General features: G+C 43.5%; 2 protein-coding genes across 3 annotated transcripts; one reads left to right on the top strand and one right to left on the bottom strand.

The window, feature by feature from the left end:
• Positions 1-1528: 1528 nt before the first annotated feature.
• On the top strand, positions 1529-6735 carry LOC124659683 (protein NRT1/ PTR FAMILY 2.12-like). Its single transcript, XM_047197509.1, has 5 exons — positions 1529-1674; positions 3369-3586; positions 4403-4983; positions 5406-6299; positions 6392-6735. The coding sequence occupies exons 1-5, from the start codon at positions 1548-1550 to the stop codon at positions 6561-6563; spliced, it is 1992 nt and encodes a 663-aa protein (XP_047053465.1). The 5' UTR covers positions 1529-1547; the 3' UTR covers positions 6564-6735.
• LOC124659685 (glycine-rich RNA-binding protein 4, mitochondrial-like) lies at positions 3073-10972 on the bottom strand. 2 transcript variants are annotated; one of them, XM_047197510.1, is made up of 5 exons: positions 10813-10972; positions 10650-10718; positions 7176-7282; positions 6990-7073; positions 3073-3635 (listed from the first exon to the last, which is right to left on the bottom strand). In XM_047197510.1, exons 1-5 carry the CDS (start codon positions 10970-10972, stop codon positions 3624-3626), a joined length of 432 nt encoding a protein of 143 aa, XP_047053466.1. In that variant the 3' UTR covers positions 3073-3623. The 2 variants fall into 2 exon arrangements, with proteins under 2 accessions (XP_047053466.1, XP_047053467.1); XM_047197511.1 differs by having other exon boundaries at positions 3073-3632.
• Between the last annotated feature and the right edge of the window lie 3440 nt (positions 10973-14412).

Here is a 14412-nt window from a genome sequence, read left to right as displayed (position 1 = left end):
TGCATAGCAATTTGATACTTCAGCACCGTATGTATAATATAAATCAGATGGAAGCATAATTTAAAACATGTAATAACTAAAACCTCATAGCACACATAATCATGCATAGTCTGGATGCATGTACTTCACCCCAATATCAAGTATACATTACAACTCCCACATATGTACACATGAAAATTAAGCTAACTAAGTTTGACTTAGATTTTATGCACTGTCACACCAAAATAATCTCCTTTACTTTAAACTTGAAGGAACAAACATCCAATTCATGCATCTTATTCTGGATAGCTTCTGCCCAATTTGACGCCAAAATAACAATACGTTCATTTCCATGCATGCTTCGCACAACTTCTCCAATGATCTCGTTGCTAGACAGACATTTGAGTATGTTTGTATCTCCATCATTAGATCTCTAAGGCATGAGAAACATGCAGGAAAAAGGGCATGAGAAATACTACATAGAAAGAAAGAAACAATTACATCTTGTAGTAAGTATGAATAGTAAGATGGTGTATGCTGCATAGCTGAAATATAAAGAGAACTACCATCTTTTTTGCAGATGGTGGTCATGTTCATAGTGCACACATAGTACGGAATATTTGGCATGTATCTTTTGGTTATTTGCTTTATTAGATTCTTCCTTCTTGCTCTATACTTCGATCGTGTTCATGGTGCAGACAAAGTTTGTTACGAGGATTTTACCTTGAGAAGGGATGATTCCTGTCAACCCTTACACACCACTCAAACTGTACCCGAGTGTTGGCCACCACCACCTCCTCAATCAACCTTGTAGCTGGTCCAAACCACTCACTCGTCCACTCAGAAACGTCAGGGAAAGAGAGTGGAGTAGTGGGGAGGCGATTTTTTTTGAAAATTTTCAGATAGTCTTCCTTTTCGATTTTGCGGAAACTAAAAAACCGCTGAACGCCGAAGGCCGTTGAAAGGATCAATAGTCCAGTCTGTCCTATGATTTAAGACCACTCACCGTCGTCTTAATGCAACACAGTGTTTCATATCTAGCTAGTACAGCATAAAAGAGAAGAACACTGGTGAAGATGCTGGGTATGTTTTCTAGACTACTGCTGGTGACAGAAACAGCACACTACGCGCGTGCGTACGTACGTACACCGCGACGCGTTACGATCGATCGGGAGCCAGAAGGCGCGCGCGCGGCTAACCACACTCACTCACGCGAGCCGCATGTCGATCGATCGTCGTCGACGTGCGGGTGACGACTGCGTCTACACACGTCGATCATGTCCGCGCAGTGCAGCGGCGTGACGGAACCTTACGAAGCGGCGAGAGCGAGAGTGCGAGTGCGATGTATCTGTATTCATTTCGCAGCCACGGCAGCGCGCGTACGTCGTCTAGCCTTGTGGCGAGATTACGCTAGCGCATCTCGTCCGTATGCGAGCACGACGTACACGACGTACACGACGTACACGACGACGACATCTCCGGTGGCACGGCGCGCGCGTCGGTGCATTTAATCTGGAGATTCCCTCCCGAGTGGTGGTCACTCCCGACCGTTCTTCTCTCTGAGGGACATGGCCGCTCCTGCTGCCACAGTGGAGACATTGGAAGAGATGGAGGTGCTGGAGAAGGGCGTAGCCGGCGGCGACGGGAGCAGGAGGAGGAGGCCGCGGGGGTGGAAGACCATGCCCTTCATCATAGGTACGCATACTGTGCTGTGTGCTCACAGCTAGCTAGATTTGCTCCCCGTCTCTCCGACCATCTCCCAGCCACCCAGCTTCCCATTTTTATCTTTGCCATGTAAGGCCTTGTTTGATACTAGAACTCAAATCCCCATTTATATTTTACTAAAAATGTGCTTGGTTCCAGACTTCCAGTGTGTTGGGGTCGGTTTCTTCACTTTTCTTCCCATGTCCTTATTTTTCTAGTGTATTTTTTTCTCAATACTCAAAGACTACCTCTAGATAGTCGATTGGCGTTTTATGGAGATTTAAGGAATTATGCGAAGGTAGACTTTCACCCAATCCCGTTTAAAAAGTATCTTCTCTAATCTTCAAAAAAAATCCAGTACCTAGAATGGGTAGGACACTGATTCTTGGCCCTAGCTACCTCAGCCGGTGTACAAGTGCCCAGCCGAACTCAATCCGGCCCTGCCGCCTACGGGTGCGCTGATTTTGCTAGCTTCATACAGTTTTGCCAAGCAGATTTTATGCTTGGTTGATTCCTTCCGCTACACTCTTATTTTCATGGCTTCCGTCCCACTTTACAGACAAAGTCATACACAGCCAAACTGATATAAGATGAAGAGAAGAACCTCACACAAAGCAGATTAAAACAAAAGTAGAAGAAAAGCCACGACTTCCCACAAGTCACCGAAAAGACCGAGAGAAATCCGAGATCTCCACTAGACTCAAGACTTACCGTGGTCTTCACATGCTCAGCCCCTTGAATTAGACTTGGATATGCAACAGCAACAGATCCGCTCATTTTCTTTTCTCCTTAGTACGCTCTCCTTTTGCCAAGCAGATGTTTATGCTTGGTTTGCTTCCTTCCGCTACACTCTCTTTCTTGATAGACTTCCGTCCCACTTTACAAACAAATTCATACGTACACGGCTAGAATCGATACAAGATAAAAAGAAAAATCTCATAAAAAGCAGATTAAAGATGAAAACAAAAGTATAAGAAGAGCCACGACTTCCCACCGTCACCACAAAAGACCGACGAAAATCGGAGCTCCCCACTAGACTCTAGACTTGTCCGTGGTCTTGAAATGTCAGCCCCTTGAATTAGACTTGCATATGCAACAACATATCCGTGCGCTTTTTTTTCCCTTAACACGCTCTCGTGCTTCCCATGCTTGAGAATCGTAGTACTTCCTTCGGCTCTAAATACTTATACATAGTACAATAAATATTGACATAAGCTCTAAACCGTAAAAGGTTATCTTAAGGTGATAAGAGGAGTCCCATGATTAAAAAAAACGATGTGACACTTAATACAAATGATTAGGAGAAGAGTAGCAAGTTTCGAAAATTGGCAGACGTTTAAGACCCCAAAAGAGTCATGTGTTCTTGTGTTTTGCCAGGTTTTACTACCAGGTCACATCTGGCCTTTTTTTCATACAAAAAAAATCTGGCCTCCCACAAGTGATCTGTATTCTACCAGGAGAGAGCGTCTCTGGTGGTTGTCACTTGTCGGGAGTAGAAGGCCGTGCACTACACACTAGTCTGCTTGCCAAAATAAAGAGTCAGGATAAAACACAGAAAAACAAAGCTTGACCTTTAGTTGCAGCTCTGTACGGCACTCTGTCATTTTCCTTCACACCAGTAATAACCTCTAAATAAACCGATCATGAGTACAGAAATGAGTGGCTGTCATTTTCTTTGTATGCAGCAACCGAGACATTTGAGAAGGTTGGGTCGATCGGGGTGGCAGCAAATCTGACGGTCTATCTTGTCAAGCGCTACAACGTTGGGCAGCTCACGGCAGCAAACATTACCAACATCTTCTACGGTACCCTTAACTTCGCGCCGTTGTTGGGTGCCTTCGTCTCCGACGCCTACTTGGGAAGGTTCAGAACCCTGGCCTATGGATCCTTCTTTAGCCTCCTGGTATGTCCATGCCACTGCCGCAGCTCTTTCATCAGTCTCATTTCATTTGCTTGTGTTCACAAAAGGAAATGCAACATCAGTCATCATTGTCTATGCAAGTCTAACAAATGAATGGAATAACCAGCAATATTTGTTCAAGGGAAATGATATTGAGTAATACAGTCATCGTTGTGTTAACAAAGGAAATGCAAGATCAGTCGTCACTGCCAAAAATAAGTCTTAACAAATTAATGGAACAGTCAGCAGTATTGATTAATACATGAAAATGGCATGTGCTACTGACCCCAGCTGGTGATCAACATTTCATCTGTTTATTACTTGATGCCTCGGCAAATGATACGGAGTACTATTTATTTACTGGTTTAGCTATTCTAAGGAATTAATATCTGCAAGCAGCCAGATTTGAGATTTTCGTCCAAGATCAATGGTAATACCACTACGTACAATGCTATCAGGCTAGCTAGCCTACGTGCACACTATTACTGCATTCTGTTTCAAGTACAAATACAAAGCACATGAAACTTGAAAGACAATGCATTTTTATTTATAACAAAGATGCATACGTGCACACTATTACTGCATTCTGTTTCAAGTACAGATACAATGCACATGAAGATAATGCATTTTTATTTATAACATAGATGCATATTCTAGTAAGAGTGCACTTGTTCGATGGCAACAACCTTACACGGACTAAGAAGACGTGAACAATAAAACTGTACTAAATTTCGTACAACATGCTCGCAAATGTCATCAACTTAAGAAATTTTGCATTGCTCAGAGTCTAATCTGCATATTTCTTTGCTACAAAAACAGGGGATGCTGGGATTGACTCTATCTGCATCACTTCCAGCTCTCAAACCACCAGGCTGCAATCAAACAACCCAAGTAGGTGTACACTGCAATGGTCCATCAACACTCCAGCTGGGTGTGCTATACCTTTCTCTTGGGTTTCTAACCATCGGTGGTGGAGCAATCCGCCCATGCAGCCTGCCCTTTGGAGTAGACCAATTCGATATGACTGATGAGAAAAGCAGAAAGGGTCTACACAGCTATTACAACTGGTACTATGGTACAACTACTGCTGCCCTGGTGTTCTCTTTGACTATTCTCGTCTACATCCAGAATGACATCAGCTGGCCAATAGGATTCGGCATACCCACATTCTTCATGTTTATGGCAATTATTGTATTATTTATGGGTACCAGACTCTACGTGCATGTATCACCAGAGGGGAGCATCTTCACTGGAATTGTCCAAGTTTTAGCGGCATCCATTAAAAAGAGAAGGCTCAAGCTTCCATATCCTCACGATATAAATCAACAAGAGTTGCTGCTCTACAACCCTCCCACAAGGGGAATCCGTATTTTCAGACTGCCACTTACTTCCCAGTTCAGGTATATTAAAGAACAGGCCACAGTTGAACTGTCACAGCACATCCACAAAAGTACCATTTAATATTTCCCGTTCCCAAAAGCATCATGCTTTTTGCAAAAAAAGAACTATTTCGTACAAATAAGATTTTGTTGTTCAACTTTTCTCATTATGTATTAGTAAGTCGGAGGACTTGTACATATATGTGTTAAGACTATTAACCAGATAGGCACATCCATGTACTTGCTAGAAACACCCAAAAATTCAGGTGTTAGCAAATGTAAGCCCTTTTTCTGCAAGTGAGTACAATATCATGCATGCCTCAATAAAGTGAAACAGAAACATAACAACATGTCGATCATGCCAAACAAAAATACTAATAATTTCAAAATAATTAAATGCAGATGCTAATATATATCCACTTTTCATTGTGATTCATCCTCAGGTTTCTGAACAAAGCTGCAATTGTAAGAGATGGTGATATAAATGATGATGGTTCTGCAAGAAACTTGTGGGAGCTTTGCAGTATCCAGCAGATAGAAGAGGTTAAATGTTTGATAAGGATTGTGCCTGTTTGTTTTTCTGGCATTATATGTTTCGTCGCGTTGGCTCAACAATTCACCTACGTAATCTTGCAAACATTAACAATGGACTGTCACCTTGGGCCACACTTTGAAATTCCAGCAGGCACTGTTATCTCCATATCATTTGTCGCCCTAACATTATTCATCCCCATCTATGACCGGCTTTTAGTACCTATGGCTAGAAGATTCACCGGGCTGGAAAGTGGAATTACACTTCTTCAGAGACAGGGAGTAGGATTAGTCATTTCTCCCATTTCAATGGTGGTAGCAGGAATTGTTGAACGCAAAAGGAGGAACTCAGCTTTGTCTAATGGAGGAATATCACCAATGTCAGTCTTCTGGCTTGCCCCTCAATTGGTTTTAATGGGTATTGCTGAGGCCTTCAATGCAGTTGGACAAATTGAGTTCTATAATAAGCAGTTCCCAGAACACATGCTAACCCTAGCAGGATCCCTGTTTTTCGTTACTTTAGCTGGAGCAAACTACTTGAGTACTGCCCTGGCAAACATCACAAAAAAGGTGACCAGCCGGGATGGCCACAGAAGCTGGTTGACAGAGGATATTAATCTCAGCAAACTTGACTACTACTTCTATTTCATTGCCCTCGTGGGAGTACTGAACCTTTTCTACTTCCTTATATGTGCACACTACTATCAGTATAAAACCATGTCACTCCACGCTGAAGAGCCCATCAAAAAACACACCAACCTAGAGGCAGATGCAGATATCAACATGGATAGGGATGCACATAACAAGTAAGTATTACAAGGGAAATTTGTCTTGCATAGGGTATATATACTTTGGACAAATCCTAAGAGGTCTGAATGGTTTGCGATGTGGCATGCAGACTTTCTTATTATCATGACGAAGAACAAGTATGCCGTACTTCAGCCAGGACGGATAACTATTATCCAAAGAGCATAAGTAGAGAGCTAAAAGGTCTATTGTATTCGAATTTGATGAAGTGTGAGTATGTGAAACTTAATGAAGCCGGTCATACTTCTGTGGAACTTAATTAAGTTCTTAGTATATGTGCAGCAAGTACACACAGGTCGTACTTGCAACTAGTCAGTTTGATCAAACCAATCAGGTCAGGGCCTCTACTAATAGGCGACCTATGGGCATCTCGCATGTCAAGATGTAAACTGCTAAGTTAAAGACTTATCAAATACAATTTCAGGCGAGTTCAGACAGTATGGGTATCGGGTGGTCCTTCATACACTGCAATGAACTGTTTCAAAGAAGTATTTCCAGAAAAAGAAATCCAAACCATACAATTAGTAGACCTTAGAATTTATATATTTGACTTAGAATAGGATGTTAAGGATATGCAAAATTGCACATTCAAACGAGTCTACAATAATCAAATCGCAGCAATCTTTATGTACAGTTGTCAAAAACATTTTTGTAAGGGAGGGGCCAAGCTAAATGTTAAATTTACACACCGTGGGAAGTCGTGGAACAATAACTGGACCACCGCGAACTTTGCCAAGAGCAAAACTTATCCTCAATGGTCGTCCAAGCATCACCTGTAGAATTAAACACACAACTCCAGGTCATTTGTTTGACGATTTTATGGACTCACTATTTTAATGATAGCAATTGGTAAGGCAACTCTTGCCATAAAGAACCTTTCCATCCATAGCATCCTTGGCGCACTTAGCCTCATAATCATTTGAGAACTGGACAAAACCGAAGCCTCTTGACCGTCCAGAGTTTTTGTCATACATTATTCTCACTGCAATAAGAAACAGTATTCATATAACTTCACTAAATTAAGATAAGTCTAACACATGTACAAATAGCAGCACTAATTATCTGGGAATGAATAGAATAAACAGTACAGAAGTCCCATTATGGCTACACAATCTTGCACCAGGTAAGCAATGATAAAACTCAGCCTCCGTATCTAGTGAACCAATAACCATGTACCACAGCTGAACTTGCGTAGAACACAAATAATGACCATTGACAGAAACCCATGCACATGAACCAGGCATGCAGGCGTGCAGTAATGTAGACTTGAGAGGGCCACTAGCTATCTATCACATGAAATTAATAAAGCTAATGACTTTGTCATAGTGTCAACATCTGAGAAGTATAGGGTCTGTAGGTCGTGCGAGAGCAATATGCATGAATGCTATCGCCTTTTAAGGAACAAACTTGACCACACAACTAGATTCATGAACAAACATCCAATTAAAAAGTTGAAGCCTTATATCAGAATATCATATGATATATACGGAGTACTTAAATAATTGCAAGGTGCAGCAGAAATACTTAATCCACTTAACCTGATCCATGGACGCAGATACAAGAAATATATAATCCTCAACTATTTCAAGTGAATCCTAGTCATACATTTTTTATTGCCTACCGTGCTAATTATGTTCATCAATTACATGATGAAGTGCACCCAACTGTATTGCTCAAGAGTTAGATACTGCACAGTGCACACAGCTGGTATTTGAAGCTTCTTCTACAAATATATATTACTCCCTCCATCCCATGAAACATGTCGGAGGTTTGTCAAAATTCGGATGTATCTATGTACTATTTAGTGTCTAGATACATCTAAATTTAGACAAATCTCAGACATGTTTCATGGGACAGAGGGAGTACTAATGTTGGTGTTGCTGCAGAGGGATTGATATCATTACCGATCAGACCAATCAGAGATTAGTACCATTGGGCGTCCAAATTCCTACCAGAAATATTCTAAGGAAAATATATAATGCAAAACGAGAAAACATGTCCGATTCATAAATAACAAAGAATGTATCAAACTAAATGTGCAGATACATCATATTAGAGTCTAAATCCAAGTGGGTCAGAATACCGTCTGCGAAACACCACACTCACATGTCAAAAGGCGCCTGAAGTGATTGCTAGAGTTGTAATGTTAGTCAAGCTACTCAAGATCCAATAGCTGAGGGCCCGAGGCAATCCTATATTGCGCCTGATCCTTTTGAAACATAATGTCGATGCTCATCCATTGTTCACAATAGTCTTAACCGTTTGGCAAAGTGAAATTACATCGCTCATGCCGAAAATAGATTCCAATACCTTAAGACTTTGGTAGTCTCTCTGTGATGCATCCTTACCCTTCCCCAGGGAAGTACAGTTCAACTATCTTGCACTGTAGTCTGTATGGCATGGCCTAAATAGAACTAAGCCCCAGAGTTTTCTTTGCAATCCGTTTTGTATAGCAAGATCTGATAGATTCGGCAGCGCTATATTTTCCAAGTGATGCATAAGTGTTAGAAAGTAACACCACATGTCCATAATCAAATGATTCCGTTGTAAGCACCTTCTCTGCAGCAGCCTTAGTGAATGTCATGTCACTGTGCAAATGACCCCCTCCCATCAAAGCCTTCCAAGCATTTGGTCCCAGTTTATTGTCAGTCAAACTAGCCACTCCTGCTGCTTCGTCCAAGCGGCCAGCTCTTGCCAACATATCCACGATGCAACCAATGTGCTCCTGACATGGATTTATGCCATTCTCGTTAATCATTTTTCTAAAGATGGTCAACCCATCATCCACAAGTCCAGAATGGCTGCATGCTAGCAATGTATTCAAGTATGTTACACTGTCTCGAGCCTCGCTAGATTTCTCCATCTCATTAAAAAGTGCCATCGCTTCCTCTCCATGGCCGCTTACACCATAGGATAATATCATAGTATTCCACGAGACAGTGTCTCGACAAATCATCTCATCAAACAGTTTTTGGGCTAGATTCACATCTCCACACTTACCATAAACTGCCATAAGGGTATTACGAACAGGTTTGTACAGATACAAACCTGACTTGTAACTATACCCATGAAGCTGAACACAGAGGTCCACCTTAGCAATCACATAGCAGGCAAGCAGTAAGGTGACTAATGTTACAGAATCAATCACAAACAAGCCTTCACGTCTCATCTTAGCAAAGAGATTCAATCCTTCTAGGGCATTTCCATTTTCTACACACCCTGCCACCATTGCAGTCCATGAGACCAAGCTCTTATCCCTTGTGCCATCGAACAACTTTCTTGCAGAACTTAAATCATCACATTTGGAGTACATTGTGATCAAAGAATTAATGGCAGGAAGCTCTCTACTGAACCCACGGATTACAATCTGGTTATGGACCAACTTTCCTCGCCTTCCATCACCCATAAGTGCAGAAGCTTGAACCAAACTAACCATTGCTACCATGTCAGGCACTATACCATTTGACCTCATCTTGACAAACATAGAAATAACTTCACCAGCATGGCCTTTCTCAAGAAGGGAACCCATCATCATCGTCCAACTAACAACATTGCTGACAGGAATCTTCCTGAAAATCTCTCTCCCAATCTCAAGACTGGCAAAACTCAAGTACATGCCCAGTATCGAGTTTGCCACTGCTACATCCAAATCAAGCCCCATCTTGACCGCGTAACCATGTGCTGCCCCACACAGTCCAACGTCACCGTAACCAGCACAAGCTTGAGCAGTGCTAATCATAGTCACAACATTACGAACTGGGCCCAAGGTGCAAAGCAGCCCTTTAAACACCAACAATGCCTCCTCGAACAAATCATTGTGTACTAACCCGGAGATCATCGCATTCCAGGTAACTATACCTGGATCCCTCATTTCACTAAACAAAGCCCGCGCCTTAACGGGGCAGCCACATTTGGCATATGAATCAAGCAGCGCGGTTCGAACAAAAGGATTGGAATCCAACCGACACCTGACAGCCCAGCCATGGAGGCACTCGGTGAGCACGGTGTCACCCAGCCCAGCCGCTGCAAGCGATGCACCGACCAAGGTGAACGAGTTTGGGCACACTCCTGCCCTCACCATGCCGACAAACAGCTCGACCGCCTCGCCGAACGACCCCCTCCTCGCACTTTGGTAGATCGCCGACGAGCAGGCGACCACGTCCCTAACAGGCATTCTGTCGAACAGTTCGCGGGCCTGGGTGGAACCAAGACGTCCAGCGCCTTGCAGACGTTTCGTCGAACACCTACCATGCGCACCATCTGAACCCGCCCACCACCCAACACTCAAAGAGGTTATGTTGCTACCGACTAGATGAAGAATGGCTGTAGTCTGTGGGTTGGTGATTTACCTTCGGTGACGGTGCCGAACGAGGAGAAGGCGTCCGTCAGCGACCGCTCGTCCGCAGACCACGACAACCCTGCCCATGCTCGCATGGAGACGAGAAAATCTGAGGTTAAAGACGATAAACGATTGGGGGAGAAGTAAACGGGTGACGGAGAGCAGAGTGGTACCGGCGACGAAGAGCTTGGGGTTTGAGGGCGGTTGTGGCGGCGCGGGAGGATGGGGCGGAGGATGTTCGTCTGGCGGAGGGGCGGCGGCGGAGAGAGAGCGGCGCAGGTGATGGCGGAGAGGTGCGAGGCGCAGGCGCGACAGCAGTTCCGGAAGCGCCATGCCGGCAGGCGGCGGCGGCGGCTGTTACGGCGGGCTGGCAAGAGAGACGCGAGGCGGGGCCACGGGAAGAATTCTAGAGAAAGGAAAGGGTATTGGGACTGATAGTTGGGTTTAGAGGGGAATGATGTTTTGGCTGGGTTCACATACTCCCTTTATTTTGAAAAAACTCACATGTACGTCTTCGCATGCTTGAGATGCTACGTGCGCATAAAGTATTTTCATGAAAAATTAACTTACCGTCGTTTGGAACGTGTAAAAAACATGGTGCTAAAAATAAGGTTTTTTGTGAGACATGTTTTGTCTTTTTACATTACCCATAAAAATTATCGGTTTTTCATGAAATTGTATGAACGCACGTAGATAGTCGATATGTACATGCGGAACTTTTTGTTGAAACTTTTTGACAAGTAAAAATACTTTTTCCGGATGGAGGGAGTATATGCACCCGAATTAAATATCCGGGTCTAAGAGCATCTCTAGAGTCCAAAAGACTTATTCCAAAAAAAAATTACTTTTCAGAAGAGGAGAGATTGGTTTGAGATTGTATATTTAGCAAACTGCGGCCGTAGGGTCCTCAAAACACACTAAGAGATCAATTTGTGCTCTCATTTTCGACTTGCCAACACAAATATACATATGTTCAAAATGAAATTAATAATAATACGATGGAGATATTCAAACCAAAGGCATAGACAAATGTAGTAGTGCATCATAGTTCATACAAAATGATATGTCAGTTCAAACATGAATTAAAAAGCTAAATTGTTCGTTGAATGCCAACGAGACATAATTGTCTTCCTCTCCGTCATCACCGGCACCAAGATCACCATCACCATGAGGATCAACCATGATCTCCATCGCCATGAGGAGTACCACTAAAGCTAGCACCTTGATCACCACTGACGTGAGCACCAGAACTGAAACTCACATCAGGATCACCACCACCATGCATACCACCAAAGGACACTCCATGCACACCACCACCATAAGAACTACCACCGGACCCAGTGCTGAAGGAGTTAGGACCCATGAAGCTAGCCATGAAACTACAGATCGTCTTCGAGGCCAAGAATTGATCACACATGTACTCAAAGTATGCCTTCCCTTGTCATCAAGACTAGATGGATTCATGAAGATGAGCCTTTGCTCTTGCTTCTCTTGATTGTTCTTCATCATGTTCTCGTCGATGACAATTTGACGCTCCTCCCACTAGTACAGAAAAGGCTACCATCAGTGTGGCAAAATAACCCTCAGTGGCGTGGATGCGGTACACTGTTGTCACATCTCTGATATTGGATACCAGTGGAGCGTTAGAGAAATGCCACTGATATTTGACATAACGATGGTGTGTTTCAGCCACGCCATTGGTATTTCACATAGCGGTGGCGTGTCCGTGGCATGCCAGAGATAACTTAAAGTCTAGAGGGGTGTGTCGAATTAGGAACACCACTAAATTATTATTTTTAAAATTAAAATGATTTTTTCTTTTATCAAACTTGACAGGAAAGTGAAATGCAAGGATCACAACTGAAATACATTACTAACACAGTGAACACACTATAATATTGGTTCATCAACATCGATCACTAAACAATATGAATCTGGTTCTACACACACAAATCATAAGCAATTAATTAGTTTAACTAACAATAAACGACTAACAACAAGCGGCACACCACCCAACTACTTGGTGATGTAAATGATAAATAGAATGCTCAAGATCGGGTATGTGATGGTTCTACAAGTGATAGAGCTCAACTTGTAGATCATGTTCTTCTATATGGAACACCCTGGAACTCTCTTTGCTAAAGATTAGACGGCCATGCTCATCGTTGGTGTATAAAATGATGCTCATCATGCCACTAAAGAAGAGGAAACTCCAACACACAGTCGATCCAAGCTAATCATGAGAAATGTGAAGCTTAGAAACCACCTTGTTAGGTAATTTCTAGGATGCCTGGATGCACACCGCCGACAAAACAGCGACGCCGCCAAGCGCCCCGTGGTCGCCAGGAATATGCGGCCATCATCCTCGGCCACGAGGGCCGGTGGTAGGCCATCTCGTCTTCATGAGAACCGCATCGCGGAACCGCCATCACGCTCGGCCGGATGCACACCACCGACACGGCGGCGCCGCGGAGCGCGCCCACGGTCTCTAGCAGCAGGCACGTCTACGGCTCCGATGGCACCTACTGGAGGGCTACGAGGTGGCCAGTGAGCTTCTACCTCAAGTGCAAGTGTGCAGAGCAACATGTATTTCTCTATCTTCACTAAATCAAGAAACTTGCAACACGAAAGTTGTGAGAAACAACTAGATCAAGCTACTCCTGAAAAGAAACTTCGAACGGTTGATTGTGTGCGACAAATATGAAAAAACATCATCCAAAAAACCTCCAAGTTTGACCACGAACTTTAGAAGAGACAGTCCACGAAACTCGGTGTCAATGGTCAGAACGGAGCCCCATTACCGACACACATCTTTTTCGTGTACAACTTAACTTGAATCGAAGCAAGCCTGTGCTAATCATAAGTGGGGTAGGGATGAACATGTTTACGGGAGGTGAGAGAAAATCCATATGTACGAGGTCGTGCAAGCTTTTTGCAGCTGCCAGCCACTTTACTCACTGTTCTCTGGCCTGCCCCGATGAAAACGACCGGTTTAGCCGTTGTCCTCTCGCCTCACTTTGGGCTACTTAAGGTTCCTAAGTGTTAATTTGGCTGTTTGTCATAAATTTGGTAACAAATTGTTGCTATCAAAGAGATCCATAACTCTTCTCTTACGGACCATGCTAACCAATAATGAAATCGAATCTGGGAGAGTTAATATGGAGCGTAGAAGAATGGCACCGATGCTTTATTCTTAGTTTTCGACCACAAGTGTTCCAATGCAAAAGGATTCTACGTGACCCTGATCTGCTAACCTCTTCAATCTAACCACACAGCATCGATACAAAAAAGGACAGAGCAAAAGCACACCACTTTGACGCACGTCTGGTCACTCGATCCACTTACAAGAAATCGGCCATGGGTTCGAGATGATGGCGCAAGTCAAGTCTCGAGGCGCAGGCTTTAAGCCTCAGCTTGCTAGTGCTGATTCATTGCTTACCGTGCGTGTGAGCCGGTGAAGCACCGACGTTGGCACTCCGCCTAAGCTTTGCTTTCATCCACCTCAAGAAAATGGCGTTGCAGCAACAACCAAATGACCTACTGCGATAATTACCCTACGGCAGCAGTCAGTGAGAGCAACGCCAACTGCAGGAAACTACTTGAAACGCACGCGAGACCTTTACATGTCAGAGTCCATTCACCCTTATGAGAAGAAGAAACCATGCTATCAGAATACTTAATTTAAGAGATCTGTAAGCAATAAGCTCTGAAATCAAATTGCCTAATGGATATAAATTACACGAACAAAACCATGTGTGTTTCAGACAAGCAGC

Source organism: Lolium rigidum, chromosome 6 (assembly GCF_022539505.1).
Source record: "Lolium rigidum isolate FL_2022 chromosome 6, APGP_CSIRO_Lrig_0.1, whole genome shotgun sequence".
Lineage (NCBI taxonomy): Eukaryota > Viridiplantae > Streptophyta > Magnoliopsida > Poales > Poaceae > Lolium > Lolium rigidum.
This window is presented reverse-complemented; position numbering and strand designations above follow the sequence as displayed.